The 22177-nt window shown below is 43.3% G+C and overlaps 1 protein-coding gene across 4 annotated transcripts in view; it reads left to right on the plus strand.

Moving 5' to 3' along the window:
- TBXAS1 (thromboxane A synthase 1) overlaps positions 1-22177 on the plus strand; it is a 193117-nt gene that overhangs the window by 164195 nt on the left and 6745 nt on the right. For all 4 annotated transcript variants that reach the window (XM_077468779.1, XM_077468781.1, XM_077468778.1 and 1 more), the window contains 2 exons: positions 5197-5285; positions 6709-6846. In XM_077468779.1, coding sequence (XP_077324905.1) covers positions 5197-5285; positions 6709-6846 — 227 coding nt within the window. The remainder of the gene's footprint in view (positions 1-5196; positions 5286-6708; positions 6847-22177) is intronic.

A 22177-nucleotide genomic window follows, 5' to 3' on the forward strand; every position in this document is an offset into this window, starting at 1 on the left:
GTTTCGTGAATAACGCTTCTTCAGGAGATTATCAATGTTTTTTGCTAAACAGATGGAGAAAACAATAGTAAACATACAAACAAAATAAGGAAAAAAAAAAAAAAGGGTTGTCAAACATAATAAATACATGCATTTTGTTAATAGGAGAAAAAAGTATATTCAAAATCACCAAGCCAAGAGCAGGCATGCAGCCACAGGGTGTGGAAAGATGTGGGGGTATCCAAAGGTAAAATGGCTCACCCAATACCTTATAAACAGGTGGTGCATAGATAGAATGCAATAGAGAACACAGACACCAACACCACACCCATAATCAGGAGTGCATCCTATGCGTGAGATAAGCAAACTTACAAAAAAGCAAGGATGTGTATATATACAGCAGCCATGCACTCCTGTATAAACCCAATATCAAGGAAAATAATACCCCTACTGTGAGATTCATTACCAAGTTTTCAGGTCAGTAACAATCACGTAGTAACATTCTATCAGACCATTGGCATTTGCTATATGATAACCCTACGCTTAGGAAATACATCTGTGAACACTCAGAGATCACCTTCAGACATGCCGCCTAACTCCGGGGTAGGCTTACATGTAGTCATTGCGCTCTTGCCCCGAGAGGGGGGACACACACCAGAGGGCTCTTTAATTGCGGTCATTGCACCTTTTGACCGTGGATTGTCACTGGCTCCCATTTTGGACTTCCAAATGGAGGGATTTTTCACCCCAAACTTATTGCACACTGTAACACCCAAGGGGTGATATATATGATGCTGTACAAATACGGGGCCTTTTATGTGGAAAAGGCTATTCGCTAATTAAAGCAGAGGCTCAATGACCACATATATTATTCAGGCAATGGCAAAATGCTTACCCTGTAAGCAGAAATCTTGACTTATACTCAAATTCCATACGTCCTTGGTCACATTCCTGGTCCTTAAGGTTGTTCCCCAGGATCCCAGGGGTGAAGACTGGGTCAGACAAAAATTACAAAAAGAAGACCCAATGGATAGAGCGTTTGAATGCTACCTACCCACTGTGAATAAATTGGGTGCAATCATGTAAGCCATTTCTATTAAACGTATGCCCCTTCCTGGATTTAGATACATACGCTTTCAATTTAACTTTTTTAAGGTTAGCTCCATTTGTTAGTATATTACAGATATTTGAAGCTATTTTATGCCTAGGTTTTACCTGTGGGTATATGTATATGTGTGTACATATTTCCATAAATGTAGTCTCCCTCCTGTTATAATTATTGATGCTTTGAATTCTTGCCTATATTTGGTCACATACATGCACTTAATTTAGAACTGTCTGTTATATTGTTCATTTTAAATCTGTATATATGGTTTTTGTTACCTGCAATGTAGGATGATGTGCGTGTGTGAGCCATGACTGCTATGGCTTACTATGTTTGGATGCTATACCAGAGGGTGCTCTCCTCTGCCTGTGCATCCTGCTGGAATGCTATGTCCTTCTCCCCTGCTCTATGGGCCGGCAGACTCCAATATGTTATCTGCACATGTGCGCAGGAGTTCTGAGGACATGCGCGGTTCCAATTGGCCGAGTCTGGTGACGGCGACGCCTCTGAGCATGGCCATTCTGACTGGGATACATATATAAAGACTCATGTGTGAGCCTGATTACCTGGCAGACATCTCCATCAGCAGATCTTATCATCTAGCTGTGAGCTTTCTGTCATACGATCAAGGTAGGTACAACTATACTCAGTAGCTGTCTCACGTCTCACTGTCTTACTATAATGAATGCTGCCAACTTACTGTGTATGTGCAGTCACAAACCGTATCAATACTCCTATAATTTTTCTTTTTAGATTGCTTGCTCTGAGAGGTTTGTACTTAATCACATTCAGGACATCTGTGGGGAACTTAAAGTGGAAGTCCATGCTAAAGCTAAAATCTATAGCCACCAACATTCTAATGCCGAGAACCCCCGACCGGACTTTTCAACGGACTGAATTCCGTCTGACTTTTCGACGGACTTCCATTGAATCGGACTTGTCTACACACAATCACACCAAAGTCCGACGGATTCGACTGTGTTGACGTACGACCAGACTAGAATAAGGAAGTTCGTAGCCAATAGCTGCCCTAGTGTCGGTTTTCGTCCATCGGACTATCATACAGATGAACGGATTATTGGACCGGACTCAAGTCCATCTGAAAGTTTTGAAATATGTTCTAAATCGAAAGTCCGTCTGATTTTTCGACAGCAAAGGTCCGATTCCGATGAAGCCCACACACGGTCGAATGGTCCGACGGATTTGTTCAGTCGGACCTTTGCTGTCAAAGTCCGACCGTGTGTACATGGCATAACACTAACCTATCTAGCCCTATAAAGAAAAAATCTGTATACATACCTTTCAGTTGCGGCTTTGCTGTGTAGGCGGGTGCAGAGGACACGTCCTACAAAGGAACGCCCATAGTAAGTCTATGGGGGACGTCACTTCCCATTCATTTTTTCTTTACAGGGTTAGATAGGTTAGTGTTAGAATGTTGGTGGCTATAGTGGAGGGATTTTAGTTTTACCATGGACTTCCACTTTGACTAATCATTGACCAGTGCCGCCTACTGACACTATAATAGCCCTTTTATGTTTTACTCTCTCAATAAATGGCCTTTATGGTATGCACTTAATGTGTATGTTTAAGGTCAGTATAACACACTTCATTTATCAGTTTTGCCCTATAAAATTAATCTTACATGGCTTGGCTTTAACTGGCATGTACTATTTTTAGTTATATACCCCTTTATATCTCTAAATGACAGTTTAACGCTGTGAGTTGGCTATAAGCCTCTCTAATGCCTTCTCCCCCTGTTGGCTGAACTCTTTATACTGAGAAATTAAATCCCATGGCTGCTGTATATATTGTACACATACTTATTTTTTGGTAAGTTTGCTTATCTCACGCATAGGATACACTCCAGATTATGGGTGTGGTGTTGGTGTTCTCTTCTGTATTCTTTCTATACACTACCTGTTTATAGGATATCGGGTGAACCATTTTACCTTTGGATACTGGGTGTATCCCCACATCTTTCCATGCCCTATGGATGCATGCCTGCTCCTGACTTGGTCATTTTGAATATACTTTTTTCTCCTATTACCAAAATGTATGTATTATGTTTGTATATTTACTATTGTTTTCTCTATCTGTTTAGTGAAAAACATTGATAAGCTTTTGAAGAAGCACTATTTGTGAAACATGTTGAGCTTGTAGCTTTAAAAAAATGTTTTTGCTCCCACTAAAAAGCCCATTATTTCCTCCGATTAAATTGCATTTCTGTATAGGATGTGGCACTTTTTATCACTTCTTATACACCCACAGTACCATCCTGCGGTGCTGTATCTGTTACCAAAATTACCTAGAGCACAAACCAAGCCATGATGTCCACGGAATTGTCCGTAGACCAAATTGTATAAAGGCACAGATCTGGGGAAGGGTACAGAAAGATTTCTGCAGCATTGAAGGTCCTAATGAGCACAGTGGCCTTCATCATCCGTAAATGGAAGAAGTTTGGAACCACCAGCACTCTGCCTAGAGTGCGGCGCCCAGCCAAACTGAGCTATCGGGGGAGAAGGGCCTTAGTTGGGGAGGTGACCAAAAACCCGATTGTCACTCTGACAGAGCTCCAGCTTTTCTCTGTGGTGAGAGGAGAACCTTCCAGAAGTACAACCATCACTGCAGCACTCCACCAGTCAGGCCCGTATGGTAGAGTGGCCAGACAGAAGCCACTCCTCAGTAAAAGGCACAAGACAGCCCGCCTGGAGTTTGCCAAAAGGCACCTGAAGGACTCTCCGACCATGAGGAACAAAATTCTCTGGTCTGATGAAACAAAGATTGAACTCTTTGGCGGGAATGGCAAGTGTTATGTCTGGAGGAAACCAGGCACCGCTCATCACCTGGCCAATAACATCCCTACAGTGAAGTGTGGTAGTGGCAGCATCATGCTGTGGGGATGTTTTTCAGTGGCAGGAACTGGGACACTAGTCAGGGTTGAGGGAAAGATGAATGCAGCAATGTACAGAGACATCCTTGATGAAAACTTTCTCCAGCGTGCTCTGGACTTCAGACTGGGGCAAAGGTGCATCTTCCATGAGAACAATGAACCTAAGCACACAGACAAGATAACAAAAGAGTGGCTACAAGACAACTCTGTGAATGTTCTTGAGAGGCCCAGACTTGAACCCGCTTTGAACATCTCTGGAAATCTGAAAATGGCTGTGCACCGATGCTCCCCACCCAACCTGATGAAGCTTGAGGGGTCCTGCAAAGAAGAATGGGAGAAACTGCCCAAAAATAGGTGTACCAAGCTTGTAGCATCATATGCCAAAAGTGTTGAGGCTGTAATTGGTGCCAAAGGTGCTTCAACAAAGTATTGAGCAAAGGCTGTAAACACTTATATGTACGTGTGATTTTTTTTATTTTTTATTTTTAATAAATTTGCAAAGATTTCAAACAAACTTCTTTCACATTGTCATTATGGGGTATAGTTTTGTAGAATTTTGAGGAAAAATAATGAATTTAATCTATTTTGGAATAAGGCTGTAACATAAAAATTTTTGGAAAAAGTGAAGCGCTGTGAATACTTTCCGGATGCACTGTATCATACTGTGCATCCAGAGCCATTTATAGCCCAGGTACATCCTAATTATAGAGCCATTTACCCAACTGTACATACAGAGCTGAAGGTTTTTAGATCAGATAAAGCTTAAAGCGTAACTTAAGTCTGCCATAAAATTGACTCCCGCAATGTCCCTCCCCAGCGCCCCTATCTTTTTCCCAGCATCTTTCGGTGCAAGGCCTTTGGCCATCTTGATTGGCTAGTGCAGGTTGGTGTGACTCCCACGCATGCAGGGAAATTCAGTCATCCTGGCACACAGACACCCCTAATGTAAACTGAGCTGCACATGCAGCTTCAGTTCCACCTTCAGTATAGAACTATTTATCCAAGTGTCCATCCAGAGCTGTTGGTTTATAGCCCAGATGCAGCCATGAGTTGGTCTACAACAAAGAAATGACTTGCCTCTTAGCAAAAATCATTTTTTTGGGGAAAAATATTACCACTAGCACCACTCAAAGGGTTTTCTTCTTTAAGTGGTATTCCCCTTGTTGTATCACTGTTGGGAAGTGTCCACGGCAAAACTTTGACATTCCTGTTTTCCCCACAGGATGGCGCAGACTACAACACAGTTCACGATTTGCCATATATGGACATGGTGATTTCCGAATCCCTGCGCATGTATCCTCCCGCATTCAGGTATGTTCCCAATCCCAAGGAAGTCTAGTTTTTGTAAAACCTAAAATAAGGTGAATTTTGAATGAACGTTGCAGGGCTGTTAAAGCTTATCACACATCTCTGAATTAACTTTTCCTTTTTAATATGGATTTTTTTTACAGATCATGACACTATATTGTCAAAAGTATTGGGACACATACATGAACTTTAATGACAACCCAGCCTTAGTCCATAGGGTTCAATATTGTATTGGAACACCCTTTACAGCTATAACAGCTTCAACTCTTGTGAGAAGCCTGTCTTCAAGGTTTAGGAGTGTGTCTATGAGAATGTTTGACCATTCTTCCAGAAGTGCATTTGTGAGGTCGGGCACTGATGTGGATGAGAAGGCCTGTCTCGCATTCTCTGCTCTAATTCATCCCAAAGGTGTTCTATTTGATTGAGGTCAGGACTCTATGCAGTCCAGTCAAGTTACTTCCACCTCAAACGCTCTCATGGACCTTGCTTTGTGTACTGGTGCGCAGTCATGTTGGAACAGGAAGGGGCCATCCCCAAACTGTTCCCCATAAAGTTGTGAGCATGAAATTGTCCAAACTGACTTGGTATGCTGACGCCTTAAGAGTTCCCTTCACTGGGACTAAGGGGCCAAGCCCAACCCCCGAAAAACAACCCCACTCCATAATCCCCCCTCCACCAAATGATTTGGACCAGTGGTGCGTAAGTGACTGGACATTACCTCACCACTGTTTTAACCCTATTTTTGCCAACAGACGTGTTTGCGGGTCTTCCTATTTACTTGAGTGTGAAGTGTCCGGCTGGCTTGCTGCCTGCTGATCGCTACATGTGGAGTAAACTTTGCCACGGCGTGAAGCATCACGATCGCAGCATTTAAACATCCCAATTCAATGCCTATTACAGCTTGGGAGGGTGTTGGGGGACAAAGCCGCCCCAGCCCCCGTCTAAATAAAGCCTAATTGTTTAGTAAATATGATAAAGGTTTGAAGAAATAATTTAAGTTCCATTATCTATCAATATTAAGTGAAATGTTGGGAAAGCATATACTGTATACACATTTGAAGGATCTTGCCAATAAACCTACCCACTTTGGGGTTGTGTAAAATAAGGTGACACCCATGAGGGGCACTAGGTTGAAATGTGTACCAGCTGAGATAAGACCTGTGTAATTGACATTTCTTCACGTCTCTCCATACAAGTCAATGGAAATTCAAAGTTTGCTTCAAGCAGATAAGAATCAGGTCAGGAGAAAGATGGAATTATTTCTAACTAACCTCAGATGTCATCTGAAGGCCCCTGAAAGCTATTGCATTCCCCTTTCCACACAATTCATACACTGTTCTTTCCCTGGACAGATGATGCATAGAGCAGTAATGATACATCCCGTATAGCTTTATAATAATATTTTATTATAATCCCATACTCTCAGGTTTGCTCGTGAAGCTGGCAGTGATTGCACGGTGTTGGGGTGTAAGATACAAGCTGGAACGGTGGTGGAAATTCCTATCGGCTGCATTCAAAATGATCCACAGTACTGGCCAGAGCCAGAGAAATTCTCACCGGAAAGGTAAAGGGATTCTTGAATTGCTGTTTACTGCTTCAATTATTTAAAGCAGTATTAACTTGAAAACAAATGTAATGACTGCATTTGTTTTTCCTTTTTTTAGAATTTTTTTTCTATTTTATTTTCACCTAGTGCTCCGGCACAGACCAAGCTGTCCAGCAAAAGTGGCAGTGACAAAGTTGTGACAAACCATTTTAAACCTGACAGGAGTGCTTGTAATGGTCAACTTCTACACATGGGGGCTGATTTACTAACATGAATGCGCTGCGCCGGTTCATACCTCCATTTGTGCGCCAGGTAAATTTTCGAGCACATGAACCGGTGCACGCATAAGCGCAACACAGAATATGCCTGCGCAATTCATTGTAGCGAGCGCCGTATCATTAACAGTGCATTCACACAGGGGCAACACGACTTCCAGCGCGACTTTGGGAGACAATTTGGACACGACTTGAGTGTGAATCACAGCGTGACTTGCGGCGACTTACAACACCACTTTAAGTCACCCCAGGCCAGGCGACTTTAATGAAAAAAAAAAACGGCATGGGTTCCCCTCCAAGAGCATACCAAGCCCTTCAGGTCTGGTATGGATTTTAAGGGGAACCCCATGCCAAAAAAAAGGCATGGGGGGTCCCCCCCAAAATCCATATCAGGCCCTTCAGGTCTGGCATGGATATTAAGGGGAACCCCGCGCCAAAATAAATGGCGTGGGGGCCCCCCTCGAAATCCATACCAGACCCTTATCCGAACACGCAACTTGGCAAGCCACAGGAAAAGAGGGGGGGACGAGAGCACCCCCCCTCCTGAACCGTACCAGGCCACATGCCCTCAACATTGGGAGGGTGCTTTGGGGTAGCGGCCCCCCCAAAGCACCTTGTCCCCATGTTGATGAGGACAAGGGCCTCATCCCCACAACCCTGGCTGGTGGTTGTGGGGGTCTGCGCGCGGGGGGCTTATCGGAATCTGGAAGCCCCCTTTAACAAGGGGACCCCCAGATCCCAGCACCCCTAACATTTCACCAAAATAGTGACAAAAGGGTAAAAAATGACAGGAGACCACATTTTTTATTTTTATTTTTTGCCATGGGGTTCCCCTTAATATCCATACCAGACCTGAAGGGCCTGGTATGGAATTTCGGGGGACCCCCACGCATTTTTTTTCTTCATTTTTTTTTTCTTCTTAATGCTAACATGACCTGTGTGCAAATAGCCTTAAAAAAAACCCATAGAAGTGAACCAGCGCAAAAAAAAAAAAAAGTCAAGTTGAGAGGTGCGCCTGTTCAACATATGCAAATGAACTTATGTGACTTGACATTTACTAAGATTTTGCCAGCGCAGTGAACCAGAGCACTTGAACGGGCGCAAATGCCGTTTGCGCATGTGCTGTGCATAAAATAATCTTGCGCAGTTCCAGTGTATTTGCAGGCGCAGCAGGCTTGCTCAGAGAAAGTTTATATTCCATCCTATTTTGGCCATATTTGTTACTTGGACAGTCATATCTATACTTCCTCACATCACCCCACATCACCCCCATAATATTCGCACTTCCAGCTTCTTTTAATTCTGAGTTGAAGATGCCCTGTGCCAAGTATATAGCGGTGCACAGATCGCGGCCGCCCATGTGCCGGCAACATGATGGTAAATGGAGAATTGCGCAGTATTACAGGCGCAAATGCTTTGTGAATACAAAAACAGCCGTTTTGCTTCGGCGTGCGCCGCTGCTCAGGGCGCAAATGCTTTGTAAATCAGCCCCATGGACTTCAGCTTGCATTAGAGCCGTGTGTACAACCCTATTTTTCAAAGCATTTGCAAAGCTAAAAGTATAGTTTTTAAGAGCATGTTTCAACAGGTTTTTGGTCTTCTGTCTATAATCGTCATTTTGACGTCAGTTTGAGACTCTTCGTAAAATCATTCAGAATTCACTGACAATTGCATTGGCCTGCAGTTAACCCTCATCTAACCTGCTTTTGACCCACTGCAAGCAGGTTTTACATTTCCCTAGACTTCTGTGCAGTCACTATATCTGGTCTCCCACAGTACAATGTACAATGGAAATGCAATTATTTTAGTAAATGTAAACTGCCAAATACTTTTTCTCAGCAGTATATAGCAGTCTTGTGACTTCTATTAGTGTACGGCCGAGTGCTGGTTAACCAATTCAGCCCTGGAAGGATTTACCCCCTTAGTGACCAGGCCATTTTTTGCTATACGCCACTACGTTATTTTAACTGACAATTGCGTGGTCGCGGGATGCTGTACCCAAATAAAAATAAAATAAAAATGTTCTTTTTTTTCCACAAATAGTGCTTTCTTTTGGTGGTATTTGATAGGGGTGCAACGGATCATCACCCCGATCGGATCGGCACATGCCGCGATCTGCGGAGCGCTCCCGCGTTCTCGGCCTTAGGAAAGCGATCACTTGTAAACAAACCGGCATCATGTCATGACGCCGGTTCCTCTCTCCCCTCTCTGTACTAATCTGAACAGTGGAGGGGAGAGATCAGATGGAAGCAGCCATCCCTTCATACCCTGAAGTACCCAGCAATACCCTGCCTGCCAATACTCTGCCATACCCTGCCTGCCAATACTCTGCCATACCCTGCCAGCCCATACTCTGCCATACCCTGCCAGCCCATACTCTTCCATACCCTGCCAGCCCATACTCTGCCATACCCTGCCAGCCCATACTCTGCCATACCCTGCCAGCCGATACCCTGCCAATATCACAGTGAGGGAGATTGTGGATATTGCAGTGGGGACTATATGGTGGTGGAATTTTCACAGGTTTTTGCAAATTTAATTATTATTTGCTCATCCGAAAAATGATCCGATTAATGACTTTGATCTGAGGAGTGATTCGATCCGTGAGTTTTTTGATCCGTTGCACCCCTAGTATTTGATCACCCCTGCTGTTTTTATTTTTTGTGCTATAAACAAAAAAAAATGACAATTTTGAAAAAAACAAACAAACAATATTTTTAACTTTTTGCTATAATACATATCCAATTAAAAAACAATATGCATTATTCTCAATATATTTTTAGTAAAAAAAAAAAAAAATTTGCAATAAGCGGATATTGATTGGTTTGCGCAAAAGTTATAGCATCCACAAAATAGGGGATAGATTTATGGCATTCTTTTTTTTTTTTTACTAGTAATGGCGGTGTGCAACGATTTTTAGAGGGATTGCGGTGGACAGATCGGACACCTTTGACACTTTTTTGGGACCAGTGACATTATTACAGTGATCAGAGCTAAATATATCCACTGATCACTGTTTAAATGACACTGGCAGGGAAGGAGTTAACACTAGGGGGACTCAAAGGGTTAAGCATGTCCTAGGGAGGTGTTTCTAACTGTGGGGGGAGTGGACTGACTGGGAGTACAGAGAGATCGCTGTTCCAGATCACTAGGAACTGACTATCTTGCTGTACTCTACTGTCAGAACAGAGATCTGCTTTGTTTACATTGGCAGATCCCCGTTCTGCCTCTCTGAGGAGCGATTATGGCTGGCCGGTGGACATCACGGCCGCCGGACCCATGCATTGGCTCCCTCACTATGTAGTGGCCGCACGTGCGCCCACAGTGTCTCATACATGAAACGACGTACAGGTATGTCATTTCGCGCAATAGGGCCGCCCTTCCGAAGTATATATATGCGGTGGGTGGTCCTTAAATGGTTAAAGCTTGTAGGAGGAGTTTTCATTTTCCTCTGAATGTCCTATAAGGCTGCATGACCCCTGACCCTCTGTCTGAAGAGTGCTGATTGGCCCTGTGCTGATCACATGCACCCTCAACAAAAAAAAAACCTCTCTAGCAATACACACCAAACTGAGCATGTTCGGAGTGCCTCCAAGGCTCTGTGCTATCAGTAAATTGATTGGGGACAGTAAAAGAAGGGGAAGATCAGAGAAGACAGGATCAAACAGCCTTTTTACACAATACAGAGTATTAACCTCTTAGGTTCCACAGTGAGTATAACAAGCATGCTTTACTGCATATATAGACTGATTTTACTGTTGTTGGTTTAATAATACTTTAAGCACAGAACTTAATGGATGTGCTGGTACTTTAAATAAGCTGCTAGCAGGCTTTCAACGAGCTTTAGCTTGTTTAAAATGACAAAACTTCCATTAAAGTGGAACTAAACCCATTGACTTATCTGTTTCCCAAAGAAGGCATTCAAGGCACGTCATAAATGATAACTGTGAGTTGCTTGTGTTCTAAACCAAACAGTCAAGCCATTATATGGCCAATTTCATAAAAGATCACACGTGCTGCGCCATGAAGGAAGGAGGAAGGATTTAAAATAGAAATGTGGAAATTAAGAAGAAAACAAGAAGAAAACAAAAAACTTTGTACTCACCTAGGTGCATACAGTATCTATCTGATGCTGCATCTGTCCCCTGCTGGCTCTACACCAAGAACTGAGCGATCAAAGACTGCTGATCACTCGGTTCTTGGTCTTCAGTAAGCAGAGAAATTACTGAATCCCCATACACACTATCAGTTTTTCTGCTCAGTTTTTCCTTCAGATTTACCAAAACCATATAATATGTGGTCAAACCTTTGGAGTTTCAATTTGTATACAATCAGGCAGGCCCTGGAACTACATGGTTTTGGTAAACATGAAGGAAAAACTCAAGGAAAACTGATGCGTATGGGGCTTAAGAGTCACCGGCTTTCTGTTTTGCCCCCTCATCGCTCACTGGAGTGCCGAGCTGTAGGGGGGTTGCGAATGGCTGGCCCAGGTTGAGCCAGTTGCCGGTGTTCTGTCTAGAAGTGCCCACTATCGAGAAGTGGCCGGTATGTACTGCGCATGCGCTGTACGGAACAGCACAACAGCTGATTTGCAGATCAACTGGGCTGACTTAACCAGAACACATGCGCACATCGTAGGAGGTATCTCTCGATGGGAGATACCATTTCACAGGCACAATTTAAACCTATACAAACAGTGGGGGAGACTGTAGTTCTCAGTTTTTGCATCGCTGCTGCTGGAGGGCGGCTAGTGGCTGTGTTAAAGGGCTGATTTTGTCTGTGTTGCAACCCGCCCTTTCACACAGGCAAAACCGGCCGTTCAACACAGCAAACCCACCCGGCAGCACAGACAAAACCGGACCATCAACACACTGTATGAACCGCCCAACAGTGAGGCGCAATGTGAGAACTACGGTCTCCCCCCGCTGTTTGCATAGGTTTCAATTGTGGCCGTGACATGGTATCTCCCATCGATAGATGCCTCCTAAGATGTGCTCTTGCCCTGGTCACGTCATTCCAGCTGATCGGCAAGTCAGCTGAAGTGCGGCTTCGTCCTGTGCATGCGCGGGCACTATTCGATGGGGGGCACTTCTCGACCGATCACTGGTCAAGCATCTGGGTGGATCCTGACATAAGTCGGGATCTCTCCAGAGCCTGGACCGGCTGAGTGAAAATGGGTCACAGGTGTGCTGAACTAAGTGCATTTCCGTGACCCACAGAAAAAGTAGGGCTAAAGGGCTTTAAACCTACTCCTTTAAGATCCATGTTCAAAGCGGAACTCTAGGCAGACATAAGACACAAAGGGAGTGTAAAGGTGGACACATTTTTGATTATTACTACCTCGTAAAGATGTGAGAGAAACCATTGTTTTTGGTTACCTTTTGTAAGCAAATCAATGTAAAAATAATCAGGCTTCAAAAATATATCTGATAAGAAAAAAAAAGCCTAGCGTATAACCCAAAATTGCACAAAAATGAAAAAAATAATTTTTTTTATAGCTAAAAAAAGCTCATAGGAAAAAAGAAAAAAAAAATGTAAAAAAAAGATCAGTGAGTTACAAGTGAAGCGTGATCAGTGAGTTACAAGGGAGGAGTGCCCAAATATAACTTTGTAATCAAATGTGGAAATCTTGTTCCAGTGTTTTCTCATTGAGGTGACCATAAAGATTTGTCAGATTTGGTAACTATACCAAATATATGTCTTGTTCTACAAATAATTTTTACAATATACTACAAGAGGTTTTCCAAATGGGTCTAAAGAAACAAAACAAATCTTATAATATAATGGGTCTTGAGCTCACACCACAAATTTTACAAGGATGGAGAACTTCAGCTGCTTCAAATGTGATAGCCATTGCAATAAATATTATATTTGAGGACTTACTCCATTTTTACATTACCCTAAGCCCCCATTCACACACTTCTGCTCATTTCTCTATGCATCTCATTTCTCTATGCATGACTATGCTCAAGATGCAGAATCCTATTCTTTCTAATTGTCACTGATAACACTTGTATGCTCAGTCGTTGTATGTGCTACGCCCTACGTTTAAAAAAATATATAAGTTTTTTTTTTTTAGCATATTTAGGCATTTTTGCTCCCATAGACTTCAATAAGTGTCCTTGTAAACATGTGATATGCTATTTTTTTTTTTACGCCTGAAGAATTCCTCTCCTCCTAAAGAACTGCTCCCCCCCCCTTACCCAGCCCAGAAAACGAACTCCTGAAGCTTGATAAATGTGCAAAATAAAAGACTGGAAAATACCTTTTAATATGCCCATAACACACCTGAAAAAAGCTTTATAAATCACCAAAAATAACTTCTCTAGATATAAATGCAGTAGGGGTTCTTTAAGACCTCAAAATGATTTCAGGGATTCCTCCCCAAGCTGAGCTAGATAGCGGTAAAACAGCCCAAAATCTTATATTCATCTGTCTCTGAACTGCAAACATGTAATCATCAGCATACTATTCAACAATCTTAGTTCGAAAATAAGGCCGGCTTCGATTCAATGATGAGAACATAAATATGTCTGAAGTATGGTATCAGGAAGTATGGATGGGCGCATGGTTCGGGCCAAACTTTGTTCAGTTGTCCGGCAAACAGCCCAGCAAACGGGTCATTCGACCATTTTTTGTTCGCCCCCCCGAACTGACCACAATGCATTGCGCCTCTGAACAATGCATTGCAAGCCCTGATTGGCTGTAGCAGTGAAAGTTTCAGCCAGTGAGGGCACAGAGCACTGTCAGAGTCATGATTGAACACTGTCATTGTGACGTTATCCAATCATGGCTCATTCCCGCCCCACAGTATAAAAGTATTCTTTCAAAGGCAGCTATTTTCAGTGTGATTTCAGCGTGGAGAGAGATAGGCTCTGTTCACTGCTATGTGTTATACTGTGCTATTTTGATTCAATTGTCAGCATAGAATATTAGTATAGTGTGAGTGTATTGTGGAGGACCATCATTCAGCTTTGCATAGTGTGCAGCTAGAGTAGGGACAGCTCAGATAGTTTCACTGTAGTGTAACAAGACCTACATACATTAGTGTGGAGTAAGGACAGGGCACATAATTTCAGTGTAGTGAGGTCGTGTCAGTAATCTTGACATTAGTGTATAGCTAGAGTAGGGACAGTTCAGATAGCATCAGTGTAGTTATGGCTGAACACCGTCTATTTGATTTGCGTTACTGCCAGTTTAATGCCATTTACTTCTGTGTGCATTGCTGACAGTTTAACTCCATATAGTTTTGCGTGCGTTTCTGCCAGTTTAACGCCATGTAGTTTTGTGTGTTACTGCCAGTTTAACGCCATATTGTTTTGTGTGCATTACTGCCATTTTAACGCCATATAGTTTTTTTTGTGCGTTACTGCCAGTTTAATGCCATATCGTTTTGGGTGCGTTACTGCCAGTTTAACGCCATATAGTTCTGTGCATCACTGTACGTTTGGCACATTATATTGCAGTATATTATAGTGTATCCATGGAGTGTGTGTAGTGTGAGTACTCAAATTAAAGTGCACCAAACACCTCTTTACATTGATTAAAGTACATCTACATAGCAATTATGACTAGATCACGGTTAGATATACATGGGTTCCTGCGGCAAATGGAGGAGGACCAGATAGCACTGTATGCAGATGATGTTCTGTTTTTTTCTTGGAGATGTTAATGCCTCGTTAAATGCAGTGATACAAATGGTTGATGAATTTGGGCGATTTTCAGGTCTGGTTATCAATGAGGAGAAATGGGCTTTGTTACCGATTGACCCACTTGGTAACCAGATATTGCCTGGAGCTCCCCACTTGGCGGTAGTAACCAAATTGAAATATCTTGGGGTCAGGATTACGAGCGATATAAACCAGTACATTAATGATAATTTAGCCCCACTATTACTTAAATTAAAGCAAAGGAAATATATTTGGATCCGACTCTCTCTATCTGTGGCAGGGCGTTGTAATCTAATAAAGATGATATGGCTACCGCAGATTCTATACTTGTTCCATTACTCTCCCATCTAAATAGGTCAGAAGTGGTTCAAGAAAATTGAATCCCTTTTTAGGGAATTAATTTGGAGGAAAGGCCAATGTAGGATTGGATTGCGAACCAGGCAATTACCGATTAAAGAAGGAGGTATGGCGGTCCCGCGTCCGAGATCATATTTCCTGGCATCCCAGTTACGACATTTAATGGGTTGTGGAGACCTGGGAGGGGGGCGCCCTTGTAATAAAATGATTATAATGGGGGCCCCACATAGTGTATTGGTAGAGGTGTTAGAGGCGGACTCATGTATTCATAGATAAATGATAAAATTTGTAAAGAATGCAGGTAACAAAGGTATTAATGGGATATGATGGGGTAACAGAATATACCCCCTTATGGGACAATAAAAATTTGGCAGAAGGAGTATAGAGAGGCCCAGGGAATGGGAGAGGCAGGGTATTAACTGATTGGTTCAATTATATGAGGGAAACCTCATGAAGACATTTGAGGATTTAAGATGGGAAATTATTATATCAAATAAGGCATTTTATAAATATTTGCAGATTAGACACTCCATTCACGCACAGTTTAGGTCACAAACCATTGAATGGACTCAGATCTCACACTTCTAAAAATAATGAAACCAGCTGCAACTAAAAGGATTCATTTCTGAGTTGTATGCTAGATTGGGGGCTAGAATAATAAGTGGAGCAGGTCCATCCAGGAGTAAAGCAGGGTGGGGGAGAGATGTGGGGGCGATGACTACAGAACAATGGGATAGTATCTTAGAATGTGGAGACTTGGTCTCGCTCTCTCTCTCACAGAAGGTATCCCATTTGTTCCTAATTCATAGAGTTTATTATACCCCTCAAAAAAAATTCTACATTTGGAAGGAGACAAAATGATGAGTGCCCCAGATGACCCATATGGTATGGAAGTGTCCTAAGCTATTTAGATACTGGGCGGAGATAGTAGCTATGATAATAAAATAAATAATAATAATATAATAATAATAATTAATATTACTAATATTACTATTAATAACATAATAAAACTTTTGGAACCACATTAGTGCCAGAGGTCAAGACCTGCCAATTGGGAAGCTTGAAAGAAGGTAGAGTCCCAACTGGCACCATTGATGTAGTGTTGGGATGCCTGTTTCAGGCAAGGAAATTAATAGTACAGAAATGGCAGGCACAGACTCCCCCAACAGTGGAGAGCTGGGTTGAGACCATTAACTCAATGGTTTGGAGTGAGAGGGCGAGATGTATTAGGCAGGGTAATTATAATAAGTTTGAAAGAATGTGGAGGCCTTGGCTGGACGAGATGGGGTACCCCCTATAAGGGGATGGTGGGGGGATCTGCCTCGTTCCTCGCCACTCCCCTGCTCTTGCTTCCCGCCCCTACGTGATCTTGGATGTTTTCTCCTTTATATTTCTCCTGCCCAGGGAGATGGTTTGCCCCTTACCTTCTTGGCCATGTGACTATTAGAAATATATGCATAACTAATAATTGAGTGGGAGGGTGGGGGGAATAGGTTGGGAGAGATAGGGTGGATAAAATAATAACAGTTTTGTCTCTTGTACTTTGAAATGTTATATGATATGTTATGCCATTGTATGTTCTTTTTTTGATACTTGAAGAGTAATAAAAATAAAGTAAATAAAAAAAAAGTACATCTATATACAGATTTCAACTACTTCTTTACATCTGATTATAAGCACCGTCCCCTCCCTCCCAATAATGTCTGTGAGGACAAGGAGAGGCAGACGTTCCCTTGGCACTGTAAGGGGACCAGCAACAAATCTGTGCACAGGCAATGGTGGACGTGGTGGTCAGTCCTCAAGCAGGGCATCATTTCCTCTGTTTAGTGAGTTTGCCCATGCTATCCAGCCACAGCATGCAGAGGAGGTGGTGGACTGGCTTACTAAACCTTCCTCATCCTCCTCATCCTCTGTCACGCAAGTAGAGACAAGTGTGCAGTCCCCTGCAGTTGCCAGAGTGGATAAACCTGCCTCCTTGTCCACATCTATTCCTGCCATAGCCCCAACATCAGTCATTGAGGAGTCAGGTGAGTTATTTGACCACAGCATCAGCCACTTGCTCCTTGATGATGCCCAGCCATTACTGGATTCAGATGTTGGCTCTGAGGTTGAGGATGACAGGAACATGAGCCTAGAGAGAGGGAGGAACACTGGTAGACAAATTGGCATTCATGTTCCCCAAGCCGCAGCGTATTGCCAAGTTGTCTCCAGTGGTAATTATGAAGATGGACATGATAATGATGAGGTCACTGATGCAACTTAGGTGCCAGATAGAGCAGAGGAGGAAACTGAAGGTGAGGAGGTACAACCCCAAGGAGGCCGACATCAGGAAAGAGTAGAGAGTAGGCACCCTATTCCATCACATTATGCAGCTGTTATCTCCCAGCCCACTTCCCAAAGCTCAGCTGTCTGCCCCTTTTTGCTGCACATCTGCAACCGATCGCACTGTTGCTATCTGCAAACTGTATCTCAGACACATCAAACGTGTCAAAAACACCAACCATTTGGGTATCACATGCCTAACAAGGCATTTAACGTCCAACCACTCAGCCTATTGGCAAGAACACCTAAAAGCCACACAAAAGGGTCACAAATATGTCCCTCCTCCTCCTTACTCACTTCAGTCTGCCCCTGCGATACAGAGTCATTACCTTTCAGCAGCCTCCACTGACAGGGATGATGGTATAGCACAGGGTGTCCCAGGTCCTAGCATCACATCTGCCAGCAGCACACCACCAGCTGTAGACTGTAGCTGGCAAATTTCTCAGCCCCAACTGCTGAAAAAAAATACAGTGCCACCCACATGCCCAGCGTCTGAATGTAAGCTTGTCAAAGCTGTTGGCTTTCCAACTTCTTCCTTTCAGCCTGGTGGATTCTGCCCCCCTTCTGTGAATTTGCACAATATGCTGCACCACAACGGCAGGTTCTCAGTAGCTACGTCTCATGTAAGGCTGTTCCATCTCTCTACCATCATGTGGAAGGGAATGTTCTGGCATTGTTGGGCAAGGCAGTCAGATGTAAAATCCACCTTACTACTGGCACGTGGTTCAGCAAGCATGGGCAGGGACGATATATATTTCTTTCACAGCACACTGGGTAACGCTGTTTGCAACTCGAAAGGATGCAGGACAGGGCTCGGTGCTGCAGCTTGTTGTGCCTAGTCTCCATACAGTTGGTGGTGATGCCAGACCTGTGAGCTCTACCCCTTCTCCGCCACCTCCATGCCCTCCTCGGCAGAATTGTCCTATGAACATCAGGTGCCCCCTAAGCATTCAAAGGGCTATTCCCAGAGCCAGGCTAAAAGGTGCCATGCAGTGCTTCAGCTGGTGTGTTTAGGGGACAGGAATCAGACCGGAGCAGAGATTCTTGCAGCTCTGTAGGGACAGGCCCAGAGGTGGTTCACACCATGCTAGCTGGTGCCAGGAATGTTGGTGTCCAATAATGGCTCACACCTCATGTCTGCCCTTAGACAGGGAAAGTTGACACGTGTCCTAAATTTGGTGGCGCAGTGTTTCCTAAGTATGTACCCAGGGTTGCAAGATGTACTAAAACAGGCCAGAAGAGTCTGTAGCCATTTCAGGCAGTCATACACAGCCAATGCTTGGTTGGCTGAAATTCCACCTGTCCGTAAACCACCTGATTTGTGACATGCCCACTAGGTGGAACTTTGGGAATGCTGCAGTGGCTATACATGCAGCAGAGGGCCGTCAACGAGTATCTGTGCCAGTATGGCACAACAACAGGCTCAGGCCGCCTCTGATTTTTTTTTCCCCATGCCAATGGCTGATCATTAAGGATGCATGCACTGTATTGTCACCATTTGAGGAGGCCACAAGGATGGTGAGCAGTGACAGTGCATGCTTCAGTGACACAATCCCTGTTGTGTTCCTGCTGGAGCAGAATCTGTGTGGTATTATGGCCAGGGCACTGGAGGCAGAGCGGCAGGAGGCAGAGGAGGACTTCCTTTCCTCTCAAGGCCCACTTTATCCAGACACCATCATTCCTATGTCACAGAACACACAGGAGGATGAGGAGGAGGATTCTGGCACTTTCATAGGCTTCGAAGAAGAGAAAGAAATGCGTCAATCTGTAAGTGATGGCTTTCCAACCCCAGGAACCTTGGGAGTATTACGTGGCTGGGAGGAGGAAGTTCCATATGCTGTCATCCTGAGTGACCCCAAGGAGTCTGCTTCTCAAGCCTTGGCAAATTTGAGGCATATGGGCAATCTCGTGCTTCAAAGCCTGCGAAAGGATCCAAGAATACGTGGCATAAAGGAGAAGGGTGATTACTGGTTGGCAACCCTCCTTGACCACCGTTCTTCTTTTTTTTTTTTTTTTTTTTCCTTTCTTTTTTTCCTTTTTCTTCCTCCTTTTCTTTTCCTTTCTTTATGTTAATTCTGATTTTATTTCAAGTTATTATAGAACATTACACATATTTAAACAAATTCCGAACTTACATACATAATAAATACATATCTTAACTACTTTAACACCGATAAAATAAAAAAAAAAAAAAAAAAAAAGGGGGGGAGAGAGAAGAAGAAAAAAGAAAAAAACCCACAAAAAAATGAAACAAGGGGGCCCCCACCCCCCTTTTCCTCCCCTCCATCCCTTCCCCTTTTCTCTCCTCCAGCATAGTCTTTCCTACCATTTCTTTCCTCCTTCTACCTTCAGCTTTTTACCAATTTCCTATACTGCCTCCATGGGTTCCAAACCAGGAGGCATCTTTCGTACGTATCTAATTCTTGTGCTATAAATATCTCCATCCTCTCTATATTATCCATTTCTAAGGCCCATTCGTTTATCGTAGGGGACTGAGTTGATTGCCAGTGACGCGGTATCACAGTTCTTGCTGCAATCAACCAGTGCCCAAGAAGCTTCTTTTTAATGTTCTTATATGTTCCTGGTAACATAGAGAGAAGGGTAATCTGCGGCGTATTTGGGATTATCTCCCCCGTAACTAGTGTGTATAATTGCATAACCTTTTCCCAGAAACAAAAAATTAGGGCACATTTCCACCAAATATGGAGCAAAGAGCCCCTCTCTGTATGGCACCGCCAGCATATATCTGGTTTTTCTGGGTATATACGGTGTAGTGTCACTGGGCTCCAGTACCATCTTGAGAGCAACTTGTAGTTCGTCTCTTGTGCTTTAGTTGTCTGTGATAAGCAGTGGGATAGCTTAAATGCCTTCTCCCATTCCCCAACCTCAATTTGAACACTTGACCACCGTTCTAAGGGGAAGGTCTCAGAACTGATCCCGTCCCCACAGAGTGCAGAAGATAAAATCTCTTGAGGACACGTTAAAGAGGATTTTATTGAACATTTTTCCTAACTCCAGTAGGTTACAGTGTGGTAGAAAATGTTTTGAGTCTTCTGTAGGTCAAAAGAGGAGTGTTGAAGAAGGTGTCCGCTTAAGTGAGGCATTTCGTCATTTTTTTAGTCCTCGCCGCCCATGGCTGTCTGCTTCCACATCCCATCGGCAGCGTCTGCATCACATGGTGAACTATTACCTTGGGGCCAAAACAGAGATGAAGAGCTTTCCAGCTGATGATCCACTGACTTACTGGGTCACGAGAATAGACCACTGGCCAGAACTTGCCCAGTATGCTATTAAGTTGTTGGGCTGCCCTGTATCTAGCGTGCTTTCAGAACGGGCATTCAGTGCTGCGGGAGGTTTCGTTACTGATCATAGAACACATCTGTCCACAGACTCCATGGACTGTTTGACTTTTATAAAAATGAATCGGTCCTGGATTACCAGCTATGAAGCCCCTGATGCCGATATCACTGATTAAGTCTTTTTGGGATGTGGAATCTATGCAGGACTTTGAGGCTGCCTAGCTTTGAGGGTATTCGATCATTTCATCTGGAAGAATATTTTTGGTATAGGTTTCATGGACACAATTAACACTCAAAGACCAATTTTGCTGCACCTGTTTGACAGGTGCATATCATTGCAATTCTTTTACAGAAAGGCCAATTCTTGCTTTCATCAAGAGCGAACCAAACAGGGGTCCGTTTGGCCCATCCCTATCAGGATGCAGTGGTGGTTTATTGATCTGACAGTGGGGGTTATTTACTAAAGCTTCAGAGTGCAAAATCTGGTGCAGTACTACAAAGAAACCATAGGCTTCCAGGTTTTAATTCCAAAGCTTAATTGAACAAGCTGAAGTTAGAAGCTGATTGGCTACCATGCACAGCTGCACCAGATCCTAAGTGCACCAGTTTTATTAAATCTCCCCATTGTGTCCATATAAATAATGATCCGAGACTCACTAAAGTCCTTATTCTGGATCAATATTCATGAAGCCATTCCATAATATGTTTTGAACAAATAGGGTGTCCTGAGGAAATTTGACATTTAATCTCAGAATATAAATCGAGTGCAAGTCTATGTAATTCAATGCTCCTGGAAAGGTTAACAGTTATAAATCAAGATATACAGATGTACTTCACCCGTTCCCATCAAGAACTCTGTGGAGACCAAAATCCAGCCATCAGGCAAGTAGCAGATGCCAGCATATAGTTTGTTATCCTGTTAAAGAAAGAATAAGAAAGTGTTGTCATGATCCAGAGTGATGATACAAGTCAGGCAGGGCACCTTGGATCAGAGAGATCATCACGTCTATGACATATTTTATTGTGCTATGGTGAATTTGCCATGCAGCTCTGTAATCAATAATACATCATCAAATATATTTGTAAATACATGCAGTGTACATACCTGACTTTGAACTTGAGGTCCCTGTACAGCCAAATGCAGACTAGGAGAGGGAGCAAAAGCATAAGGAGCCAATCGGCTCATGTGTTGACAAGAAGTGTGTGGCTAGGAGGAGAAAGCAGAGTGATAGAGAGAGTAATGTCAGGAAGATCAAATCAACCCACATAGCCAGATTTCAGGGTGAGCACCCATGCATGTGCAAAGTTTGGCTCACTGAATTGTGCATGACCATGTATCTATGTGCAAATCTTGCAGTTTGTGCATGGACGTCATTGCGAATAATAGTACCAAGCAGGCTATTTACATCTGGGACCTGCAAGACTC

This window comes from Lithobates pipiens, unplaced genomic scaffold (assembly GCF_037356315.1).
Source record: "Lithobates pipiens isolate NorthernLeopardFrog02 unplaced genomic scaffold, aLitPip1_a1.2 Scaffold_8, whole genome shotgun sequence".
NCBI lineage: Eukaryota > Metazoa > Chordata > Amphibia > Anura > Ranidae > Lithobates > Lithobates pipiens.